Source organism: Dryobates pubescens, chromosome 13, assembly GCF_014839835.1.
Source record: "Dryobates pubescens isolate bDryPub1 chromosome 13, bDryPub1.pri, whole genome shotgun sequence".
NCBI classification, from domain to species: domain Eukaryota; kingdom Metazoa; phylum Chordata; class Aves; order Piciformes; family Picidae; genus Dryobates; species Dryobates pubescens.
In genome coordinates this window covers 16,242,955-16,268,607 of record NC_071624.1, presented here as the reverse complement: position 1 = coordinate 16,268,607, position 25,653 = coordinate 16,242,955, and the positions used below count along the sequence as shown (strand labels likewise).

Genomic DNA, 25,653 nt, shown 5'->3' with positions numbered 1-25,653 from the left:
ACCAAGGTGAGGGGCTCACTAAAACTTGGGGGTGGGTAGTAAGTCCCATTAGTCCTCAGAGTACATTTCCAGCTATTTAAATTACCTGAACATTTCTTTTTATTACAGCTGACTCTTGATCTCTCTGTTTGTACTTCCATGGATTTCAATCATAATGTAATATAAATTGATTTCTGTCCCTGAGAGCTAATGACAGGCCCAGTTTCTTTGAAATGCTCAAATTGCTTATGCTGCTTGTATCTCATGCAGAGCCAAAGGATAAAGCTTGCACCTAGACAGGGAGGTCAACCCCAAATTTCTTTGTTGGCTCCCTGGTGATTTAAAATCCACTGAAATGGTGCAGATATTTGAATGAGTGTGCTAAATCATCAAAAAAAACCCTGTGGTCCTATACAGTGAACTTCATGTTCTCCAGGTTCAGGATGATTGCAAGTGAGACCTTGTTCCCCAGCAGGCTGATTCAGGATGCTGGTTGTTTCCTCTTTATTTACCCTCATTCCCATTCTGCTCGGCACCCTAGGGGTCAGGATCTCAGTTGGAAATTGCTGGCCACCGTACAACTGCTGCTGAAAGGCATTTATCTGAGCAGAGCAAGTGGAAATAGAAGTCACATTCTCTCTAGCAACTGTACTTTTTTTTTTCCTTTGTAATGAATGAGTGACATTGATTTTGTTCTGCATTACATTGTTGGATAAGTTTGTCCAGCAAATGCTGATGTTTGGTCTTGTCAGTGGACATGTTTTGGGAGTCACTTCCTTAGGGTTGTGTCTTTTTTCTTCTCAGCCTGCTCTCAAGCAGAGCTGTCAGCACAAGTGTCTGTTCAGCTTGGAGAAGAGGAGGCTGAGAGGGGCATCTTATTGATACTTAAAAATATCTAAGGGGTGAGTGTCAAGAAAATGGGGAAAGAACTCTTCTCAGTGGTCCCCAGTGACAGGACAAGGGCTAATGGGCTCCATCTAATCTTGTGAAGGACCTTTTTTACCTTGAGGGTGACAGAGCACTAGAACAGGCTGCCCAGAGAGGTGGTGGAATCTTCATCTCTTGAGACTTTCGAGGCCCACCTGGATGTGTTCCTGTCTGCTTCAGGTGATCCTGCTCTAGCAGGAAGGTTGTACTCCATGATCTTCAGAGGTCCCTTCTAACCTGTGATTCTGTGTTTCTGAGATGCTTCCCATGTGCCTTTCCACCCATAGACCAACATGTGTTCCCTCCAGATCTGTTTCTGCCTGTGCTGTTTGGCTCTCTTCAATCTGTGAACTTTTCAAAACTGAGAAGTGTGTAATGTATTATATATCTGTTGCCCAATCCATATGCTCTGGCTTGAACAGAGTTACTCTGTCTTAAGGTGGCACAGCTGAGTGTAAGATGTGGTCTTGATGTGCAAGATTCAAAGTTCTAATCTAGTTTTAAACATTAAGCCAGTAGCAGGCATGGTGTATTGTAGCAGAGCACAAACTGAATCCATTTTGATTACTAAGGAGTAGGCAGTGCACTGACAGATGGGTTTGTTTTCATGACCATTCCCATAAGCATTTTGCAAGGTAAGTGGAATTGCAGAAGGGGCAGTGAACCTTTGCTTCCCCTAACCTGCTAATCATTGGTGGCGTGTTACTAACGTGATGTTGTTATCCTTCCCTTTCACAGCTCTGCAGAGCACACTGTGCCAGTTTTCAGGACATGGGTACCTCGTGCTGGTGTGTCAGAGCCAGCAGTGGCAGTGCTGCTCCAGTGTAACCACATCTTCTCCTCTGTGTCGTTCCCAGGTTTATCCCAATTTATAGGGGACCGAGTCATACATACAAGATACAGAGGCTGACAGAATCCACTTGTTACTCCTTCAGAATACAGGCAGTCAATGATGCTGGGGAGGGACCTTTCTCAGAAATCTGTACCTTCTGCACAACTAAGTCAGTGCCACCTGCCATCAAAGGTATGCAATGGATTTTTTTTTGGTACATATGAGGTCTTTTCCAACCTGATTGATGCTATGATTCTATATATGTAAGTAACATGTAGCTAATTAACTGGTAAGTATGCAGTGTGTTAGTAAGGGTTAATGTAAGTGCATGGTAACATGTGTGAGTGATCAGTTTGTGCTGCCAGGGACAAGTGGAGTTCCTCAGGGATCTGTCCTGGGTGCAGTGCTGTTTAATATTTTTATCAGTGATGTGGACGGTGGCATCGAGTGCACCCTCAACAGGTTTGCCAATGACACCAAACTATGACACCTGGACTCACTTGAGGAAAAGGATGGCATCCAGGAGGATCTTGACAGGCTTGAGAAGAGGGCCAGTGACAACAACTGCATGAGGTTGAAAAAAAATCAAAGCGCAAGGTCCTGTACCTGGGCCAGGCCAATCCCAGGCACAAATCCAGGCTGGGTGCAGAATGGGTTGAGAGTAGCTCTGAAGAAAGAGACCTAAGTGTACTGATTGATGAGATGCTCAACAGGAGCTGGTAGTGCACTCATGAAGCCCAGAAGGCAAATCATATCCTAGGCTTCATCAACAGGAGTGTGGCCAGCAGGTAAAAGAGAGGATTCTGCCCCTTTACAGCTGGAACACTCCTGCTGCAAGGATAGGCTGAGGGAGCTGGGGTGGTTCAGCCTAGAGAAGAGAGGGCTCCAGAGGGACCTTAGAGCTTCATTCCAATACCTGAAGGGATCCTACAGGAAGGCCGGAGAGGGACTCTTCAGAAGAGTGTGTAGCAACAGGACAAGAAGAATGGTTTTAAGCTGAGGGAGAGAAGGTCCAGAGTGGATCTTAGCAAGAAGTTCTTCAGTATGAGGGTGGTGGGACTCTGGAACAGGCTATCCAGGGAGGTTGTGGATGCCTCATCCCTGGGTGTGTTCAATGCAAGACTGGATGAGGCCTTGAGCAGCTGAGTCTAGTTGAGAGGCATCTCTGCCCTGCCCATGGTTGGAGTAGACGAACTCTAAGGTCCCTTCCACCCTAAGCCATTCTATGAGTCTTATGAAGTTACATTAGAGTGGGAAGCTGAATTTTCACCCAAAACTGCATAGAAACAATAACAGTGTTATACCAACAATTGTTGTTACACATAAACAGTTAAGATGGTGCTGCTAACAATGCTGTTTACCAGGGGATTACTCTGGATTACCACAGCACTTCCATAAGGGATGGAACAGCTGTAGTAAATATGTGTACATACCAACTGCAGCATGAGTAATGTTGTTTTTAGTTGTGTAGGTGATGTTCAGCATAATCTGATGTTCAGTTTATTTTTCCTGCAGTCTATAAATCAATCATGATGTGTCACATACACAAAGCAGCAGATTTAGAACTCAGTGTTCCACCAGAAGAACAAAAGGCCTAATTAAATGAAGTTTTAGAATGAAATGTCTTACTCTGTGTACATTTTGACCGAAGTAATGTTGTTCCTTCCATCCAAGCAGAACTATTACAAAGGTAGTGGGTTTGCTGTATTGGCTCTCAGATAAACTGAGCTGAAATCAGGTGCACCTTTTTTACCCCTAGGTGTGTGTGTAATGGGTTGGGGCAGACCCCCTCCCCACCACGTGCAGAAATAACGACTCAGACAAACGGATTGCAAAAGCAGTGGAGAGTTTACATAGAGAACAGTGAGTGTGCACAAAAGGAAACCTAGTGACAAGAAAGGAACCAAAATAAACCCAGAAAGACTCCAAACCCCACCTGAGGGTGCATCCAAAACCCCCAGGGCTCCTTCTTCCCCCTCCCTCTGCTGGGCTAGTCTCAGCTGGCCAGGCCTGAGACTGGCCATCCCCCTGAGGCCTTGGGCCCAATCAGGCCCATTGCCGGGAGATCTCTCCCCCAGTTACCAAGTCTCGGAGAGGGAAGGAAAGAGGAAGTGCCAGACCCCACCGCAAAATTTATAGTGGTGCAAGGCATTATGGTAGAAATACCTAATTTCCTGAGTCCACCCACTGGGATGGACTTCTGGACACAGGAAACACCCCTGTAGCAGAGGGCACCCAGCCCAAACTGCGACAGGAGCCACCCCTTATTTCATACCATAATCCCTGCATCCAAACACATCATCAGATCAGAAAACTTCTGATGACATGTCTGGCGGAGTCCATATCTTCATCTGGGCGTCCACTCAAACAGTCTCTATGTAACACAACAAATACAGGTATTTTACAATATATACAGGAATATACAGCAAATGAACTCAACCAGAAAGCAGACCCCCCACAGAGGGGGCTTCCCCCTGTGCCCCCCTTCACCCCCTACCTCCCTTCTCCCCCAAAGAGGTAGAAGAAGAGACGAGGATGGTTAGCAGGACAGGGGAAGAAGCGGACAGGCCTGTTACAGGGAGGGAGTTAGTTCTTATCTCTTGGCAAGAAGCCCAGAAGCAGATCCAGCTGAAAGGGACAGCGAAGGAAGGAAGACTGAGAGAAAGTTCCCAGCTCCCCCGGGTCCAATCTGACCTCCCACAATCCTTGGCCAATGAAATTCGTTTAGAATACCAAAATATTTTACAAACATTTAGCCAGTGTGCCCCTTTCTTAAAGGCACAGCGTCAAACGGCCACAGTGTGTAAAACTCCTTTGTCAAGCAGTACCATTTACTGTGAGAATCAGCAACTACAAGTTTGTCAGACTCATGCTGAGTCTGTGTTGCTGTTCTCTCTTTAGCTGCACTAAGTGGATAAAACCAGCACAGGGATGCTGGAATGCATTGTAGTCATGTGTTCATTTTGTTGGATGGAAATTCATTTTAGTAAGTTCAGATACCACCTGGGTTTCTGTTTTGAACTCTTTGCCTGCCCATTTAGTTCCTGTTAAACGTGACTCACACCTCATCTGAATAGCAAACAGTTCAGATAGGGTGCAAATACCAGGTTGTGTGTGGGCTGGGACCACAGGTACATGACAAAACACTGGCTGTAATAGAGAGAAGGGCACAACAGAACCAGCTGTAGAAATGTAATGTTATAGGGGAAAAAAGATCTGTTGAGGCAGAATGATGGTGGTGATTCTCTTCTGCGTTTGGAGCAAGACTAAGGAACATGGATGATAAACCTAGGGCAGGTTTTTATGTATCAGAGGCACATGCTTGTTCTCTTACAAAGTATCCTGATCACTCCTTTAGTGATGCCAGCCCTAAAGCAGCAGTATTGTTGGTGGCAGTGCCCTGTGTCAGACCAAAACCTACATCTATCAGGGTGGGGGATGGAAGGAGGAAGGAAAATAATTGAGACTGGTTATTGTCAGCTGAGATGAAAGTCTCTATTATCAGTCTCTCAACACTGGCAGATGTGCAGAGAGAAGCAAATGGATATTGATTACGTTTGCTGCACGTATGATTCATGTGTTCTCTTGGGTGGTGACAAATTAGGCTAAAATTCATGTGATGTATGCAGCAGCAGCACTTGTTTCTGTGATAGACTCTCCTGTTGTCTGTTTCATAGGCCTGGGCACCTCGATTGCTGTTAACAAGCTCATGTCCTTGCACGTGCACATGTTAACCACTTGCTAAAGTGTTCACTTCCACTCCTTTGGCTTCTCCCAGTGTCATTTCTTTCCTTGTGTGCTTGCTTGCTCTGCCTGATCCAAGAGGTTGGTGGAATCTGGTTATTTCAGTGCCTTCCCATGACAGGTGCTTGGTTGTATATATAAACATGCTGCTGCTGTTGGTGCTCTGCTCACCTACAGCTTGCTGCTGGGCATCATACACCAACTTTTGAGTTTCAGCTGGTGAGAGGGACAGCAGAAACAGCTGTCAACTTGAGTTTCTCTGGAGTTCTGTGAAAGCACTGGTGCAAGCCTGGCTAGAAGTAGCAGGTCTGATCATCTGAATGTCAGGTTCAGAATTAGGTACAAGACCAAGTCTTTAAAATGATGCTTGTGCTTTGCATCCTGGGCTGGTATTCATCTCTAACACAGATTATTATTTACCTTCCCTTCTCACATTCCTTCTCCTGTTTTTCCTGAATGGAACGGTTGCTATTATCGCTGTCTTTCAATGGCATTGTAACATGGGAGGAATATGAAGGCATCTTTGCTAACCAGGATGTCTGCTCAGAGCTTCCACAGAATTGCTGCTTTTATTAGTGCCAGTGTAGCTTTGCATTGGCTTCTGCTTTGAAAAGATCAGTGCACAGCATTGCAATTGAATTTTTAGAGTTCAAAGTTTTCTCTCACATCCACTCCCCCTTTCTGGCAGCTCACACTGGTGACAGGAGAGAGAGGCTCTAACAGCTTTCTGTCCTCCTGCAGAAGTGATTCTGGGTCCTACAGTAAACTTGTTCATCAGCTCTAAATGGTACCCAGTGTTTTGTGAATAGTGTTTGTAATCGTTTAAAACCACAGAGATTCTGAACCACTTAACCAGGCAAGATTGAACTTGAATGTGTCCAGAGAAGGGCAACAAGGCTGGTGAGAGGTCCGGAGCACAGCCCTGTGAGGAGAGGCTGAGGGAGCTGGGGTTTTTAGCCTGGAGAAGGAGAGGCTCAGGGGAAACCTTATTGCTCTCTACAATTACCTGCAAGGATGTTGTAGCCAGGTGGGGACTGGTCTCTTCTCCCAGGCAACCAGCAGCAGAACAAGAGGACACAGTCTCAAACTGTGCCAGGGGAAGTTTAGGCTGGAGTCAAGGAGAAAGTTCTTCACAGAAAGAGTAATTTGCCATGGGAATGTGCTGCCCAGGGAGGTGGTGGAGTCACTGTCCCTGGAGGCCTTCAAAAAAGGATTGGATGTGGCACTTGAAGCCATGGTTTAGTTGTGATGAGGTGTTAGGTATTAGGTAATAGGTTGGACTTGATGATCTCTGAGGTCTTTTCCAACCTGGTTGATTCTATGATTCTGAGATTGTCCTGAAATAAAGGAGAGTTTGCGATGACTTAAAAGTTTTACTTCTTTCAGCCAGTGCTGATGGCAATTTGAGTTTTTGGCTGCATAAATGCAGTATAGATGATGTGCTACTAACCCCTGTGATGTCCAAAAGTCCTCCTTTTGAAATGGTATCGTGTTTATTGCAGTGCACAGAAACTGAGTAAGATTTCAGTGCTGTCTTTGCGTTAAATGTCAACACATTTCATTTCATTGTAGCCCCTCGAGTGACACAGCTGAGAGGAAACGCCTGTGAAATTACCTGGGAAATGGTCCCACCCATGAAGGGAGATCCTGTTGGTTATGTTCTGCAGGTACTGGTTGGAAGAGAATCTGAATACAAGCAGGTAGGAAAATGGCCTCGTTTTAATGTTGCCGAATTGGTGTCATAGTAGAAATGGCTTCGAACATTTGCTGTGCTGCTGCTTACAGCTGCATTGAGTTACATCCAATGATGAGATTTCAGGTGAAGTTTGATGAAGGCTGAGTCAAAATTAAGGGCTGTGATAGGCTGTGTTCTTCCCCAAAGGAGAACAGAGAGCATAATAATCTTACTGGCGTGATTTGCGCTCTGTCTGTAGTTCATCACTGTCCCTAACTCCACTGACCTTTGAAAAGGTACAGTTTGGCCCACCCGTGCTTGCTTCTGAACTGACTGGTGCTAGAGGTTGTCTGAAGATGAGAAGACCAAGATTAACTTCCTCATTCACTATGCCTATTCCAAGACCCTCCCTCAAGGACTTCAGTCAAGTACACAACTTTTAATTGGTTTGTTCAGCCATTCCCATTCCTGTCTCGGGTTTTGATGCATGGATATGGAACTGCAGGAAGCAGTGTCCTTTCTGACACTGTGCAAACAAAGTGAATGAAGTGCAGACAAAGTGAATGAAGTGCAGCTGATCCTTCTTTCCTCGCCTGTCTTGATTGGAGATCACAAGTGGGCATTTCCCTGGAGCACTTGAAACAGAACAACTCATTCACAGCTTGATCTTTTCTTTCATCTGCTACAACTCTGTGTGACTTACAATACACTTCATCTGTGCCATCTTCTCCCTGTCCTTCCTTTCTTTCCAAGCACATCAAAACTGAGGAATTAGATATATTAAACCCTAAATTTGACTCCTGAAAATATGAAAAGGTTACAGTCCTTGCTTTGCAGCTGTGTCTTTGTTCCTTGTCAGTCTGGTTTTGAGTGTTGCTGTGAATTAATGAATTACCAAAAGTAACATAAATAAATGCAGGACAATTCATGTGGGTGCTAAAGATTCAGAAAACCTAACTGGTCTGTTTGTTGGGCAATATTTGTGGTGCTGGCAATAAAGCCCCTGTGTAGTGTGCTGGCCTCCTAATGTCAGTGGTGAATGGATAAGTGGACCCATTTTGCTGTTACCTGATTTACAAAATAGCCTTCATTTATAACCTCCACATACAGCTTTCTTAAGCACAACTTCAGTGCTTAAAATGCTGTAGATGACGTTGGGGAGAACTGGACAAGGCTTCGTCTTCCTTTAAGGTAGGTGATGGAATCTTTGTAGCCAAGAAAACATGGTATGAAAAAATCTAATCAGCAATAAGGGAAATAAAAAGTACCTTCAGGGTCTTATGTTGGGGCTTCTGGAGGGTTTTGGCCTGGTATGCCCAAATATATTGCTTTTACCTGAATGCCTTTTGTATAGATGTATAAATAGAGTTCCTATTTGAACTTCCAATCCAGTGTGGAGCATTTCTCTTTTACTCCTTGGAAAAGGGGTGAAATATTTTTTCTGCCCTTTTGCCCTGAGCAGCTCATGGTTCAAAACTGGGACAGTGAGTGGTTTGAGGTCAAGCACAGAGTATCCCTGGACTCAAGCAGCACAAATGTGATGCTTGCTTTCTGTTTCTGGGAAAAATGTTATGTCAGAGATCAAGGATCTTGAACTCATTCCTTGGCAGCCCTTTCAAAGGTGCAGAATATGATGTTCTCCCATATTGATTTCATTAACAGAAGAAAAACCTCACCTGGGCACTTTGTGCTGACTGAGCATGAAGTAATCTGCTTCAGTTTATTCAGGCACAGAGCTCTGTGTGTGCTGAAGTAAGTGGCCACATCTCACTTCCCTCACTCACCCAGTGCAGCTCTTTAGTACACAGCACTGTTTCTTCTGGAACTACCTGTGGACCAGTATAAACTGGGGCATCATAACACCTGTCTAGGGTTGTTTGTTTCTAAAGTGAATGAATCTAGAGAATTCCTTATGAAACAAAACATTAATAGGAGAAAACAATGTCTTAGTGCCATCTGTTAACTCTCAAAGTTTGAGTTCCTTCTTAATCTATTGCCAAGTGCCATCCTGGATCTGTTCTTGCACTTTGCTTGAGTTGTAGGAACAACTTCAAGGGACAGAAGTTAATCATCCTCATTAACTTGTAAAATAAGCTAAATCCCTTCAGCATTTCTTTCCCATGCTGCACAACTAGCCACTGACATGCTCTTGGGTAAAGCTATAGAATCACAGAATTGTGGAGATTGGAAAAGGTTTCTATGACTGCTGAGTTCAGCTGTTAACTGCCAAGTTAACACTTAACCTGTAGTTTCTCTCTAGGTCATCACACTGAAGCTGTCTCCTCTGTAGCCTGATGTCTGCAGCCCTCCATGTCCCAAAGCCCACTGCTTTTCCACCATTTAACCTAGCCGAGGTGGTATCAAAGCACTCCAAACCCATGCTATAGCCATCCCTGCCCTCCTCTAGGAGAACACATGGTAACTCATTCTCTGCTGAGAGCTGTATGAAGACCTGGATTTGCAGGAGCTAAGCAGATAACAATTTAGCTCCCTAGAAAGTGTGTTTTAAAAAATGTGCAAGACTCCCGTTCCTGTTGCACAACCAGTGGGTTCCTTTAGGTGTGCTTCATCCATTGGAACACTTCAATGGCAGATGACAGTTCAGGAAATCAGTCTTCCTCTGTTTACAGATCAGGATATAAACCACAGCAGATTCCAGGAGTTGGTGGCCCAGTTTGGTTTTTCTGTTTCTCACACTTTCGCCTAGCAAAGCTTACTCAGTCTGAACTTAGCTTTAAGGTGTCTTAAAATCATCCCCAGCTTTGCATAGTTTTAATCTGCAGTTAGGGGAGTGGGCTGGGTTGAGCTGAAGCTTGGGCTAAAGGTTGTGGCACTTGGCAGCCAGAGTTTAATTTCCCAGTTGAGCAGCTCTGGGGGTCGAATCGACAAGGAGCCAGCTCTTCATAATCGCTGACCATAGGAAATGAGAGCTGAGCTTTAAAGCTGCTTTAGCTTTAAATTGTTTGCCAGTGAGGCAAAATGTTCTGCCTTTGAATTTTCTGAGAACTTGGAGGAAATGATGCTTCATCAACTTCTGCCACCTCTTTCCTGGCAGAAAACTGGGAGAGGCCCCAGATACTTTCCTAAAGAAGATAAAAGATACAGGTGGGATATGCTGGGCATGTAAAAATCCCCCAGCAAGCCAGTGGGAAGCCTCTTCACGACTGCACCGAGGGGTGGGTGCCCAGGGGAACTCTGTTGAGCTTTCCAAGCTCTTATTTTCTTCTTCTTTTTTTTTTGTTTCAGACTCAGAGTTTGTGTCTCTCCTGAAAGGCATTCGGTGCACTGTTAATTTGTTTAAAGCTCTAATGAGCAAAAAATTGCTTTTCCTTCTTTAATAGCAAGTCAAAGGCACTTGTACTGGTTGCATGCCAAAAGACAGCTAATTGTATGGTACACATTGGTGTTTATTACTAGAACTGCTTGCACTGGGCATTTTCTCTTCCTCCCAGTGCCAGTTTTGTGTCACAACACAGAGCAAATAATTACCTTTCATTAGGGTTTTTCAAGTGCAGCCCACCTTGCAGGAGTTGATCTGGGGGGGGGACTCTGGTTTGCTTTGTTTAGGAGGCAAGGCTGCCCACACAACTCTTGAGGTTTCTCTGAGCATCTGAACAGTGCAGTGAGTGAAGCTGAGTTTGGATAAAATAATGAAGCAGTTTCTGAAAAGGAAATCTTTCAGGTGACTCAGAAGAAATGAAACTTTTCAAAGGGGCATGCTTTCTAAATAAGTTGAAACCTGCCTCTGATTCTTCATTTTCTTATCACCACACAAAATAGGCTTTTAGTAATGATTAAGTACAATGGTGGTTGCAAGGGAGTGCCACAACCAGCTGAGGTCATCTTATACTTTCCAGTGTGTTACTTCCAGGACAGTTGTGGCTGTCATTTTTGTTATTTGAAAGAGGTGGAGGGAGATTGGAATCATCAAATTGAGAAAATATTTGCCTGCAGGAATTAATCTGAGCTGTCTAGCTTGATCAGTAGGATCCAATGGCATAAGTGGCTTCAGCAGCAGTTTGTTGCTTGTGATGATAATTTTACTGAGGGAGTCAGGCAAAAAAAGCTCATCATGTTTCTATTATATTCTCAGGTGTCTAAACAGAAGAACTGGTTTTAGGAACTGAAGGTGATAAAAAGGATATCTGCTTTGACTTGTCAGCCACCAGAGCATGACATGTGGTACATACAGAAAAGTGTGCTGCTTGGTACAGTCAGACTTGAGTTTATGTTTGTTTAGACAATTTAGAGACCTTCTATATAATTGTCTGTTTGTTTGTTTGTTTCTCTGTTATGTATGTAAAGTCCACTCAAAGTCTTAAGTGTGTTCACCACCATGGCTCCCAACAACTCCCTGAAAGGAGGCTGTAGTGAGGTGGGGGTTGATCTGATCTCCCACATAACGAGTGATAGGACAAGAGGAAATTGCCTCAAGTTGTTCCAGGGGAGGCTTAAGTTGGATATTTGGAAACCTTCTTTACCAAAAGGGTTGTTAAGCCCTGGGACAGGCTGCCTAGGAAGTGGTGGTGTCACCATCTGTGGAGGTATTTAAGAGATGTGTAGATACGGTGCTGAGGAATGCGGTTTAGCGATGGCTTTGGTGGTGTTAGGTTAGTGATTGTACTTGACGATCTCACAGGTCTCTTCCAACCACAACAGCTCTGTGATATCTCTGTGCTTAGGGCATCCTGCATTGGCTTAGCCTGGTCCTGCAGATGCTACTGCAGACAAAATTGAACTGGAGCCAGGAGCATCTCTGAGGTGCTTGCTGCAGAGGCTACTGTCAGAAGTGAATGACAATTAAGCACAATTTCAGCTGTTAGTGAGAACAGCCATAACTCCACTGGTACTAAATACTCACTGAAAGCAGGGCAATTTCCTCCACCTGTCTAGTGCAGAAAATGTTTTGTCTTTCTATATTCAGCTGTTTTCCAAGCTTTCTTTAAAGACCATTTTTTGGAGAAGTGCTGCTGAGGAGCTGACTTGAGTGAACTTGGTCATCCGTATTTATTAGACTGTAATGAAGATACAGGTCTTTGATTTGGCCAAACTTCACCTCCAGTTAAACTGGCATTCACCACCCTGACAGAACAAAGCAACTGAAGGGCAAGGAAGCTGGTAAGAGGTCTCAAGTACAAGCCCTATAAGGAGAGGCTGAGGGAGCTGGGATTGTTTAGCCTGAAGAAGACGATACTCAGTGGAGACCTTATTGCTCTCTACAACTACCTGAAGGGAGGTTGTAGACAGGTGGGGATTGGTCTCTTCTCCCAGGCAACCAGCACCAGAACAAGAGGACACAGTCTCAAGCTGCACCAAGGGAAGTTTAGGCTGGAGGTGAGGTGAAAGTTCTTCACAGAGAGAATTGTTAGCCATTGGAATGTGCTGCCCAGGGAGGTGGTGGAGTCACCATCCCTGCAGGTGTTCAGCAAGGGATTGGATGTGGCACTTGGTGCCATGGTTTAGTAGTCATGAGGTGTTGGGTGACAGGTTGGACTTGATGATCTTTGAGGTCTTTTCCAACCTTATTGATTTTATGATTCTATGAAAAACCCATTAACTCTGGGCAAGTTTTTACAATGCAAACACAAGCTGTGCATGTCCCATCTCTGGTGTCTGTTAAATGTCATTTATGGAACTTAGATTCTTAAAGTTTTATTAAATGTCATTGTTTAGGTTTTGCTGGATTTTTGTTCTGGTTGAGAAGCAGTTGCAAAGGTTCATTTCTGGCAAATGCCTGTAGAGCTCCTCTGATACATGTTTTGCAATGAAATTAATTACTACTACAGCACCAGAAAACATACTTTGCTTACAGGTGTTTTGTGGGGATACATGCTTTGGGTTGCCACACCTCAGAGTCTAAAGAAATGAGGCTTAGGTGAGTTCTCCCTGTAGAAGAATCCTGGGCAACAAAGCTGGTGAGGGGTTTGGAGCACAAGCCCTATGGGGAGAGGCTGAGGGAGCTGGGGTTGCTTAGTCTGGAGAAGAGGAGGCTCAGGGGGGAGACCTTATTGCTGTGTACAACTACCTGAAGGGAGGTTGCAGCCAGGAGGGGATTGGTCTCTTCTCCCAGGTAACCAGCACTGGAACAAGAGGACACAGTCTCAAGCTGTGCCAGGGGAAGTTTAGGCTGGATGTTAAGAAGAAATTCTTCACAGAAAGAGTGATTGCCCATTGGAATGGGCTGCCCAGGGAGGTGGTGGAGTCACCATCACTGGAGGTGTTTAGGAAGAGACTGGATGAGGCACTTGGTGCCATGGTTTAGTTGATTAGACAATGTTGTTGGACTCGATGATCTCAAAGGTCTTTTCCAACCTGGTTAATTCTAGTCTAGTCTCTTCTGGGGAAGAGCACTCACCCAACCTACATTTACATGCCAAAGGCAGGCAGCTTTTCTTTGCATGACTTTGCATATGTGTGAGTAAACTGAAGTATTAACCACCTACCAGATACAGCAGTGATGATGGAGTAGTTGGAGGACGGATGCCCACCTCAGGTGGGCTGTTGGAAAACAAAGTGGCAGAGGTGATCTTGGGATGGGGTGTGCTTTGCAAACAGAGGTTTCAACCTTCACATGGTTTCTGTGCACTGCTACAGCACTTGCAGTTTTGTTTTCCTTGCAGCCAATGTATTCCTGTAACTTAATGACTCACTTCTCATTGGCATTGGGAAGACAAGCAAAGAGGACTAGGAAGGATGCTAGCAGCACAAAGCTGTGGTTAATGGCAGAGATTTATGATGTGAATTCATTGTATTCCTGTCCCCTGAGCTAGAGTGAACTTCCTGTGAGTGCTGAGCATGAAGAGCAAGGTAACATAATTTTGTTTAAACATTGCTTCTTGATTTATGCCTTGGGAGCAAGGAACATGAGCTGGTTTAGAGGACTTCTGCTTGAGTCTGGAAACTCAAGAGCTGCCATCATTCAAACTGTATTTGGAAGAGCTGTGGAAGTTTATAAGGAGAAAACAAACAAAAGAAAAATCTTAATTCTTTGTTCCAGACCTTCTCAAGAAATCAGCAACTGGCTTTTTAACTGCAGGATGAGTCTCGGGGGCAAGCCTGGGCAGGAAAGCTGCACTCTCTAAGTGGTGTTTTGCTGAGCATGTCTCTTCTTTTTCCTCCTGCATGTCTTACTCCAGAGTAACACACAGGAAGTCCTCCATCAGCTCAGGCTTAATTCCCCTCCTGTTTCCCTTTTCTCAGTTGAGTCCTTACCTCCAGGAGGGCAAAGATGCTCTCAGCCTTCCCATCCCACAGTGTGGAGAAGGAAACCAGCTAAGTGAGCAGGGGAAGAAGCACCTGAGCTTCATGATGTGGGTTTTTTTTTCACTTCATAAAATACCAATTTCAGCAACCCTTCATTATGTAAGTTGTTGACTGGTTCTTTGTTTTCAGAGCTCATTAACATGTTTCCAGTGGCCTTTTTTCCCATGTAGGTCACAAAGCTGTGGCTCAGACAAGTCAGTTCTCTGTCTTGTGAGTTGGGCTGCATCAAGAGAAGCATAGCCAGCAGGTCAAGAGAGGTGATTCTTCCCCTTTACTCTGCTCTGGTGAAACCCCACCTGGAGTACTGTGGCCAGTTCTGGAGCCCCTATAACAGGAAGGATTGGGAGGTGCTGGAACGTGTCCAGAGAAAGGCCACAAGGCTGATTAGAGGGCTGGAGCATCTCTCCTGTGAGGACAGACTGAGGGAGTTGGGGCTATTCAGTCTGTAGAAGAGAAGGCTCTGAGGCGACCTAATTGTGGCCTTCCAGTATCTGAAGGGGGCCTACAAGAAAGCTGGGGAGAGACTTTTTATGGTGTCAGGCAGGGACAGGACATGGGGGAATAGAAAAAAAATAGAAATGGATAGATTCAGACTGGATGTTAGGAAGAAGTTTTTCCCCATGAGGGTGGTGAGACACTGGAACAGGTTGCCCAGGGAGGTGGTGGAAGCCTCATCCCTGGAGGTTTTTAGGGCCAGGCTGGATGTGGCTCTGAGCAACCTGATCTAGTGTGAGCTGCGTCTGCCCATGGCAGGGGGCTTGGAACTAGATGATCCTTGAGGTCCCTTCCAACCCTAACAGTTTTATGACTCTTCTTTCTCGTGCCATGACTCGGGCTCTCCGAGTCACGCGGTACCTACATTTGATTAACAGAAATGCCTGATGGGTCTGGATTGCTGCACCACCAAATGCAATTCAACCAAGAGGAGCCTTTTGGGTTTTTTATGCCTTAATAATGTTTTATTGATTCCACAGTTCTGAAAGTGTAATTTCTTGCAAGTTTGCTGACTCTTGAGAGAAATGTGAGAGAAAGTACATTAAAATAATAGTTATAAACAGTTTTATGGTTATATAGTAAAAGTCTTCCAACAACCTTAGTTTGCATGTTTTCTTCCTTCTGGAGTGCCTGTGCCTTCATGTTTTAGGCATATAGTCACATTTTAAGAGCAGACAAATATGTTTGTAGTATTTATCCTATCCACAAAAGATGAGTATGTCTCAGGGTTCATATATTGTCTCAAGTTTGGTCTGTCCTTGTGTGCATTGACTTTGAACACTATTGAGACCTCTCATAGCTGGACAACTCTACTACATGGCTCTGTTTTTCCAACACTTGTATTGACCTGGTGAGTTCTTCCTTTCAGAGGTGCAGAAGTCTTTCCTGAAGAGACTCACACCTGACCTAAATTTCTGGTTCAAAGCCTGGCAAAAATCTGTTGTTACTGCTGGTTTTAAACCATTAATGCTATGGAAGGAGGATCAGATCATCTTGCTCTTTGTGTCCAGAGAAGGGCAGCAAGGCTGGGGAGAGGCCTTGAGCACAAGCTCTGTGAGGAGAGGCTGAGGGAGCTGGGGTTGCTTAGCTTGGCGAAGAGGAGGCTCAGGGGAGACCTTATTGCTCTCTACAACGAGGTGAAGGGAGGTTGTAGCCAGGTGGGGGTTGGTCTCTTCTCCCAGGCAACCAGCACCAGAACAAGAGGACACAGTCTCAAAATGTGCCAGGGGAAGTTTAGGCTGGAGGTGAGGAGAAAGTTCTTCACAGAGAGAGTTGCTGGCCATTGAAATGTGCGGAGGCGGTGGAGTCACTGTCCCTGAAGGTGTTCAAAAAGGGATTGGATGTGGCACTTGGTGCCATGGTTTAGTAGTCATGAGGTGTTGGGTGACAGGTTGGTCTTGATGATCTTGAGGTCTTTTCCAACCTTATTGATTCTATGATTCTATGTGACTGTGCTCGCTGTTGTGTTTTGAAGGTGTACAAGGGAGAAGAGACCACATTCCACATCTCAGGCCTTCAAGTCAACACAGATTATCGGTTTCGCGTCTGCGTTTGCCGCCGGTGCTTGGATACCTCACAGGAACTTTGTGGACCTTTCAGCCCCTCCGTTGCCTTTATGCCTCAGCGAAACGAGATCGTGCTCACAGGAGAAGTGGGCAGCATAGATGATCCGAAGATCAAGAGCATGATTGCTACTGATGAACAGTTTGCAGCCCTCATCGTTCTCGGCTTTGCAACTCTGTCAATTGTATTTGCCTGTATATTACAGTACTTCTTTATGAAGTAGAGATTCAGTGGAAGTTTGAGAGACAACAAAAATTTAACTAATGCTACGCATTATAATCCACACATTTATTCAGATATTCCTCTCTTTTTGTTTGTTTGTTTGGGGGTTTTTTTGTTTGTTTGGAAATCCTTTTGTCCTACCATGCATTTTATATACTTCTCTTGTTTTTACAGTTTTAGCTTGAAGAAAAGAGAAATCAAGTGTTTTGATGCACCTTTTTGAAATTCAAAACTAGGAAGTGGTCAAACTGGAGAAACAAGCAAACCAGATACCAAAAGCAAGAACTCTTCTTTTTTATTATTATTACTTTTATTATGTTGGGGTTTTTTTCCTTCACAGTTTTAGGACCGTCACCGATTTGCCTTTTCAATGTTGGTTTGTTGGTTTTTTTGTGTTTTGGGTTTGGTTGTTTTTTTTCACTGAAGTTCATCCAGTCTCTTTATTTTTACCTTACTATGTAGGAAATTTTAATCATGAGTCACTCTTTTGTCTCTTCTTTTTCCTTCTAAACATTAGTCACAAGTGTGTAGAGTGGTAAGACTAGAGTACAGTGTTAGTCAACAGTACCAGGTTTTCCTTGAACAGTATTAGCAGTGTTGCCTATGAATTATTCACTACATTTGCCCCAGGTTTGGGGGATGAAACCTAAGTTGTTCTTTTAACTCTTTAGTGCATTGAAATCAGAACAGTTTCCTGCAGCCCAAAAAAAAAAAGGCCTTTTTAATTATCTGTTCTTTTTTACAGTTACAACACTATAAACTGCCTGTATCCAATAACCAAACTGCATATAAATTATGAAGCATTATGGAGATTTGTTTTTGGGGGTTTTTTTTACCTTTTTTTTGATTCCTAGCGGTGATTTTTAAGAGGGCATTGTGCAATAGTTAGTTATTCCCATGTTCAGCTATTTAAAAGCTGCTTTAACTTGTCTGTTTGTCACTGTATATAACTATTCCTAATCTAATACTAGATATTATTCTATTATGTTCAGCCTGATTTATATGATTAGAGCTGGTGACAGCTTACTGCCTCTACTGAAATAGGTGATATTTACACTCAATGTAAGCAAACTTTACTGTCAGTTGATCTTTTTTGATTATTATTATTATTGTTGTTGCTTTTTTTTTTTTTAGAGGGGTGTCCATTTTATGGAGCTTTCTTGGAGGTATCAGAGATTAGATCTGTTTATTTCAAATACCTTAGCTGGGCGTCTACGCTCTTCTTACCACAGAGCTAATTGAACTCACTTGGTACATGGCAAAATTCAGATGAGAGTCCTGCAGAGGAATAGTCTCTGCTGTGATGGGACTGTCCCCCTGCCCCCTCCCCCCCCTCCTGCCTGCCCCTTCCCAGACACACATTTTAATCCATCAAGATACTAGATTTTTTTAACTCTGGAGTCATTGGGTTATTTATAGTCAGTCAACATTGTGCAAGTACCTCAGGGACAGAAGTGAGCTGGAGGTGCAAATAGATTCCAAAAGGGTGCAACAGACACGGCCTACTCCCCTGCCTCTTCTTTATGTATATTTTTGCTACTCGGTTTTGCTTTTGTCCTAGCTGTTTTGTGCTTTGTCTTAAGGTTCAGTGTCCTGTACTAGCATCATAGTCCCTTAACCAAAGTAACGGGGAAGGAAGAAAAAAAACCAACAAAACAACAACAACAACAAAAACACCCCACCAACCCACCACATTATTTTTGTCTTAGTTTTATTTATACTATATACTGCATACAGTACTTTAAATACCAATTACAGTGCAATCTTTTATTTATTGTAAAAAAAAAAAAAAATTAAAAATAAAACTAAAACTACAAAAACAAAAAGTGTACTTATCTACTAATCCCCCTCCCTGCCTTCCCCCCCTGCAGCATGGTATATTTCGTCTGGTTTTATACTGTTGTGCTTTAGATCCATTGTTTTGTTTGGGTTTGTTTTGTTTTGGTTTTTTACCAGGCAGCATTCCTAGCTGTATTAATCCTCTGACATTTTCTTGTGTTTTATTTGAAGATGGAAGCATCCAGTATCTTGAATGCCAAAAAAAAAAAGATAAATAAACAAACAACAACAACAAACACACCCCCACCACCCCACCCCCCCAACATTAGCAGTGATTCCAATGTTTACATGTATCCAAAAAAAAACAACCCACACCATAATCATCTCTGGAAAGAAAGTGCTAAGATCAATGAACTATTCTGTGTGCCTCTCTAGATGTAGCAAATATTAGACAATGTTCTGTATTTTGTTATTGACTATCATTAGGTTAATTTAGCCTTGCAAACTAATGGCATGGAGCTAAAAATATATCTGTTTTGGGGGTTGTTTGGATTTGGGGGTTTTGGGGTGGTTTTTTGGTTTGGGGGTTGGGTTTTGGTTGTTTGGTTTTGGGTTTTTTTGCCCCCAAAGTCATGGCTTGTCAAATTTATTTACATCTTATTTAAATTTATTTGTGATGCAAAAAAAACTTTGTGGTCTTGCCTCTGTGTTTTGTGAGCAGAGCATACACAGCTGTTTTTCCCTGAAGGGGAGAAGAGTGTATTTTTTTTTTAAAGCAGTTGAGAAGATACTGCTAGTTTGGAATCCCAGGAATTGGAATAGATTCCCTGTTTTGGGGTTTGGGTTTTTTTGGAATATTGTTCAGCAGTGCTGCTACGAAATCCAATTCTTTTCTTTTTTTTTTTTAAGAAAACCAAAATAAACTGATTTAAAGGGGGGAAAAGTAAACAAAAAATAAAGGAAAAAAAGTAATCCACTTTGCTTTAGGTGATTTGAGCCATTTTGGATGTTTGAGATACAAAAGATGCTGTGCAGCAGCGAGAAGTGTAGAGAAAAGCAATTGGTTCCACTTGATGATTTGTTTCCACTGCTGATTTGGTTTGGTGTCCCCCATGATTACAGGAACAAAATTGCCCAGTCCCACCTCACGGTGATAAGAGCATCCTGCAGGAGCCCTCAGTAAGTGAATTTGGTGTTCTTTTAGTTTGTGTATTCTGCCATAGTGATTTGACTGTCATTCATGTATTATTAGCACCAAAAGGCAACATCCCAGGTGTTAAACCATTCCTCTCCTGGTTGCCCTTGCCACTGACCCACCTCTGGCTGATGCCTTGACTCTCCCCAGACATCCCTGTGCCCGTTGACCCAGCCATAGCAGGCGTTGAATCCAGCCCGAGGGCTCTCTGCTCTCCAAGAGATCATCAACAACCACAAAGGTAAAATGAAACACTAAAACCCTTGAGGAAGGAGAGAGATGTTTTTGTATTGTCCTGCCTTCTTCTTTCTGAACTTGAAATGTTTTCTAATCCTGTTTGTTGGCTACAGTAGCTCAGTATTCAGTGTCACCATTGAGAAGTGCCCTAACTGAATGTGTATGAACCTTATCCTTGCACAGTTCTTTAAATTGAATAAATAAATAAATAAATAAATAAATATGTTTTTACCTCACTATGGGAACATACATTCCAAGCTTTTCAACTTAAAGATAAAATAAAATATAATCATAAGTTTTCTTGTATTGTAAATTTTAGACTATTTCATATGCATTGTATTAAAAACTGCCATATCAATTTTAATGTATAGATTTTTGCAAATACTACACTATGTATGTAAGACTTAACTGTATCTGTAGTGTATATGTAATATATTTATGCCCAATAAATGTTTTAATTCTTTCTGATATCACCAGAAGTTTTCTTCATTGGAAGAGACAGCCTTCATGTGGCCCCTGTCCAGCAGGTCGCTGCTGCTGCAGCCTGAAGCAGGAGTGAGAGGCCTGAGTTAACTCAGGATGTTTCTGACTTGTAGTTGGAATGATTTTGTGTTACTCATGAAGCCTTTGCTGGTGCAGTTTATGCAATAATCTTTTCTTAGACAGAATCACAGAATACATCTGGTTGGAAGAGACCTGGAAGATCATCCAGTCCAACCTTGACCCAGCACTGAAAGGTCAACACTAAACCATGGCCCCAAGCACCAGGTCCAGACGTTGCTTGAACTCCAGGGACAGTGACTCCACCACTGCCCTGGGCAAACCATTCCAATGTTTGAGAACCCTTTCAGTGAAGAAATATTCCCTAACATCCAGCCTGAACCTCCCCTGGTACAGCTTGAAACCATTTCCTCTGGTCCTGTCACTTGCCACCAAGGAGGAGAGCCCCCCCACCTCCTCCTCACTCCAACCTCCCAAGAAGGCCAATGGCATCCTGGCCTGTATCAGAAATGGTGTGGCCAACAGGAGCAGGGAAGTTATTCTGCCCTGTACTCAGCACTGGTCAGGCCACCCCTCGAGTACTGTGTCCAGTTCTGGGCCCCTCAATTTAAGAAGGACATTGAGACTCTTGAATGTGTCCAGAGCAGGCAACAAGGCCGGGGAGTAGGCCTCGAGCACAGGCCCTGCAGGGCGAGGCTGAGGGAGCTGGGGTTGTTTAGCCTGGAGGAGGATCAGGGGAGGCCTCATTGCTCTCTACAACTACCTGAAAGGAGGTTGTAGACAGGTGAGGGTTGGTCTCCCAGGCAATCAGCACCAGAACAAGAGGACACAGTCTCAAGCTGTGCCAGGGGAAGTTTAGGCTTGAAGTGAGGAGAAAGTTCTTCACAGAGAGAGTTGTTAGCCATTGGAATGTGCTGCCCAGGGAGGTGGTGGAGTCACCATCCCTGCAGGTGTTCAGCAAGGGATTGGATGTGGCACTTGGTGCCATGGTTTAGTAGTCATGAGGTGTTGGGTGACAGGTTGGACTTGATGATCTTTGAGGTCTTTTCCAACCTTATTGATTCTATTTTTCTATGAATCATCGTCATCCCCCTGGAGCTGCCCAGCTTCAGACAGTATCAGCTTGTAGTGGTCAGCTCTGGCAGCTGCCCTGCATTTTGGTTCCCTCAGCAGGGCTAATGTACACTGAGGAAAAACTTCATAGGATTAACCTTAAAGTCAAGTTTCTGTGATCTTTTAATCACTTCTTTTAAATAGCTTGCATGAAAAACCTAAGGATAGTAAAAGCGCACCTAGATCTGTAACCAAGTAATTAAACCTTGAAAGATCAGAACTTAACCACTTCTTCCTTAATTGTGTGCAGTAAGTTGAATTGCTCATCATAAAGAACTAGTCTGATATGTGCACACTTCTTGGCAAACATATTAATGTTTGCTTTTTAAACAACCTCTTCAACTTGCTGAGGAAATGCAACATTGGATTTGTTTAATTACCACAAGGTACAACCTGAGTGTGTTCTACCTAAGGAAATGGAGGCATTTTCTTCACATGGCTACTCAGCTATTTTTGTTTTCATTTAAGCAACAGCTTGCCAAATCAGTCTCTTAATAATCTTTTTATATTATTATTAATACTTTAATAGCAATAATATTAATATTTTACTATTAATAATATTTTACTATTATTAGTAATTTTATTTAATAATACTATTACTATTTTATTAGTACATTTTATACTATTAATACTTTTAATATTCTAACTATGCCTATTTGGTTTCTGAAGAGATATTTTCTTTCCAGTAAGTAGTCCCTGGGGTACAGTATTGCCATGGGTGCCCACAGAGAGGCTGGAGAACAGGTGAAGCCCAGGGCAGTGAAAGAGGATTTCAGTATTTACTGTTGGAGCTCTGAATGTTCTCTTGCAATGTTAGAACCCACAGGTTTGGCACAGAGATGCTGGGTCCCTTTCCCACGCCCAGACTTCGCGGAGGTGGAGTGAGTAGCACAAACTCCCCTGGATTTTGCCTTGCAAGTTGTGCCTGAGTTCGGGCAGTGCTGTACCAGCTCCTCATGCTGGCTTGTACCTGCTAAGAGGAAAGTATCTGCTGTGAAAAAGTTTGCAAAAGAGCAGGGTCTCAATTTTTTAGGTATTTTTGTGGCCTCACAAAGAACCTCTAGGCTGATCCAGTAGCTGGATGTAGCTCGCAGCACATCCTGCAATTTGAGCAATCTCCAGGTCTGCCAGCAGCGAAGTGTGGTCAGCAGGCTGGTGGCTGCTGTTTCTATAGCAGCAGCAATCCACTCTCTCCTCTGTAATTAAGGACCCTGCTCCAAAGTGGAACAGGTAGAATTTGTTTTGCTTTTCATTTCAGTCACTGACAAGTCTGGAGCATGTTTGGTTTGGTGGGCGAAGGTTGAGCCCCTTTTAGTGGGGGGGTCTCTGTAGGAAGTTGAGGTTGGATATTAGAAGAAACTTCTTCACTGAAAAGGTTCTCAGACACTAGACCAGGCTGCCCAGGGAGGTGGTTGAATCCACATCCCTGGAGGAGTTTAAAAGACACAGAGATGTGGTGCTGAGGGACATTTTTTAGTACCAGACTTGTTAGAGAATGGTTGGACTCAATGATCTTAAAGGTCTTTACCAACCAAAATAATTCTATGATTCTATAAGAAACCAGAATATCAAAGCAAGATGTGGCACAGTCTGAGGCACCTGCTCCCTGGGACAAGGAAGAAAGCAAATAGGATCTGCAGGTAGCATCAATTCACCTTCACCTTCTGCAGAACTTTTCCTGCCAGACTGATGTCTTTGAATTTTAGGTGATGCTCAAATTAGTCCTGCTATAAATATACTTCCTTGAAAGAAGTACTCAAATCCAGTCTTTGTGTCAGGGTACTGAGTCTCTCCTGCCTGTCCCTTATGTCTTGAAGAACAGCAGAGGTATTTGAAAATACCCTTGAAAATTAAATACTTTGAGAGCTCCAGCTAAGTGGGCTCCAGAGCATGCCGTATGAAATAACAACACAGGGTGGTGAGAATTGGAAAGGACCTCTGGAGAGCATCTGTTCCAACCCTCCTGTTAGGGCAGGTTCACCCAGAGCAGGTTGCACAGGATCATGTCCAACCAGGTTTTGAGTATCTCTCTGAGTAGCCTGTTCCAGTGCTCCAGCAACCTCACAGCAAAGAAGTTTTTCCTTACTCGAGAAGTTTTTCCATTGCCTGATCTGCTTCTGCCCTGTGTACCACACAAGCGGCTGCAGCCTGTGCCTGTCTCTAACAGGTAATGTAAACCACTGCTCTTCAATGGCCCCAGCCCACCCAAACCTCCATGTCAACCACTAGGAAGCTGATGGAGCTGAACTGCTCAGCTCCTGCCAGACCCAGCCCAAAATCTCCATCTGTCCCACTTGCCTGAGTGCTTGTTTGGGACTGAACAAGTTGTACCAAGAGGCCCAAATTTGTGTTTTTAAAGAAGTCTCCAGCTGCAGCCTTACCTTTACTCCTTCATGCCAAGCCTAAATGGATCTTTCAATTTCTCCTTGAGGTTTGAGCAGGGAGATGGGGTGATTTCTGCTCCCCCCAGCATCAATGAGAGATTGATTGAGAGAGTGATTGCCCATTGGAATGGGCTGCCTGGGGAGGTGGTGGAGTTGCCATCATTGGAGGTTTTCAGGAGGAGACTTGATGGGGTGCTTGGTGCCATGGGTTAGTTGGTGGTGTTGGATTGGTTGATGAGTTGGACACGATGATCTTGAAGGCCTCTTCCAACCTGGTTTATTCTATGTATGTATGTATAATGACACCCACATGAGCCAGATGGTCTTGTTAGACTCAAATGTAGCAGAGAAAAGCTATGAAGGAACTGATGTGGAAATGTGATCTATCCTGTGCAAATCTTTTTTCTAGAATCATAGGATCATTGCAGAATTCCTGGTGCACTGTGATTTATGGAAGTGCAGCAGAATTATATTCTCTGCCCTTAATGGTCACCTGCCATGGAGTGAAGATATAAAAGCCATGTCTTATTCTTGTCAGAGATGAGAACCACAAGTGAACAGGAAGGAGGTTATCAGAGGATGTTAGGGGCTGGAAGGGACCTCTAGAGATCATTGAGTCCAACCCCCCTGCCAGAGCAGGACCATAGAATCTAGCACAGGTCACACAGGAACACATCCAGCTGGGTCTTGAAAGTCTCCAGAGAAGAAGACCCCACAACCTCTCAGGGCAGCCTGTTCCAGTGCTCTGGGACCCTCACATTGAAGAAGTTCCTCCTCATGCTGAGCTGGTACCTCCTGTGCTGTAGTTTATATCCATTGCACCTTGTCCTATCCCAGGGTGCAACTGAGCAGAGCCTGCCCCCTGCCTCTTGACATCCAGCCCTCAGGTATTTATAGATATTTATTAAATCCCCTATCAGTCGTCTTTTCTCCAGACTAAACAGCCCCAGGGCTCTCAGCCTCTCCTCACCAGGCAGTGCTAATCATCCTTGTAGCCCTCTGTTGGACTCTCTCGAGTAGATCCCTGTCCCTCTTGAACTGGGGAGCCCAAAACTGGACACAATATTCCAGGTGTGCCCTCACCAGGGCAGAGTAGAGGGGGAGGAGAACCTCTTGCTTCCATGTTTTTATGGCTGAGCAGGAAAAGCCAGCTGGTATCCCTTGAAACTGCTCTCTCATCAGCAGTGCATTTAATAAGTTCTAAACGGTTGCATCTGTTTCTGCTCTTGACAGTTGCTCTCTCTCACAATGGGCAGACCCTTGGCTGGGTGAAATGAAGTAAGAGGCTTCACAAGGTGCTCTCAAAGGCAGTAGGTTAACCTGCTATCTGCTGTTATTTAGGTGAACATGCTCTTATTAGTTTAAGTAGTTGCTCTGTTAATTGCTGGCGTAGATGGTATTGCATGCAATCAAAACTATTTTTAGGTCTCCTGGCATGGTTAGTAAGTAACTGCTTGGGTCAGTGTGCTCAGTGGATGTAATCTCTTGGTGATTTTATTCTCTCTCTCACTTTCTGTCCCATGAAGGAGAGTAGTCTCGACAAATAATACGGAGCAAACAGTAGGGATGCAGAAGTCTTGTGAGGATTCACATGTGAATAGAGCTGAGAAATGCAGCCTAATCCAGTGCAAATATTCTGTTAATTTACAGCTCAAATGCCTTCTCTTGCCATGAAATGCTTGTGTGCTGGTCAGGGTGTTCTTGGTTGGGAGGGCTCTGCAGCACTGCACAGGGAGCTTCCCTG

At 43.9% G+C, this 25,653-nt stretch overlaps 1 protein-coding gene across 1 annotated transcript in view; it reads left to right on the top strand.

Annotated features, from left to right (window-relative positions):
- FNDC3B (fibronectin type III domain containing 3B) overlaps positions 1 to 16,776 on the top strand; it is a 229,775-nt gene extending 212,999 nt beyond the window's left edge. The window contains exons 24-26 of the mRNA XM_054166761.1: positions 1,764 to 1,930; positions 7,055 to 7,182; positions 16,390 to 16,776. Of these exons, the coding sequence (XP_054022736.1) occupies positions 1,764 to 1,930; positions 7,055 to 7,182; positions 16,390 to 16,701 (607 nt within the window). The 3' untranslated portion in view covers positions 16,702 to 16,776. The remainder of the gene's footprint in view (positions 1 to 1,763; positions 1,931 to 7,054; positions 7,183 to 16,389) is intronic.
- Positions 16,777 to 25,653: the final 8,877 nt, after the last annotated feature.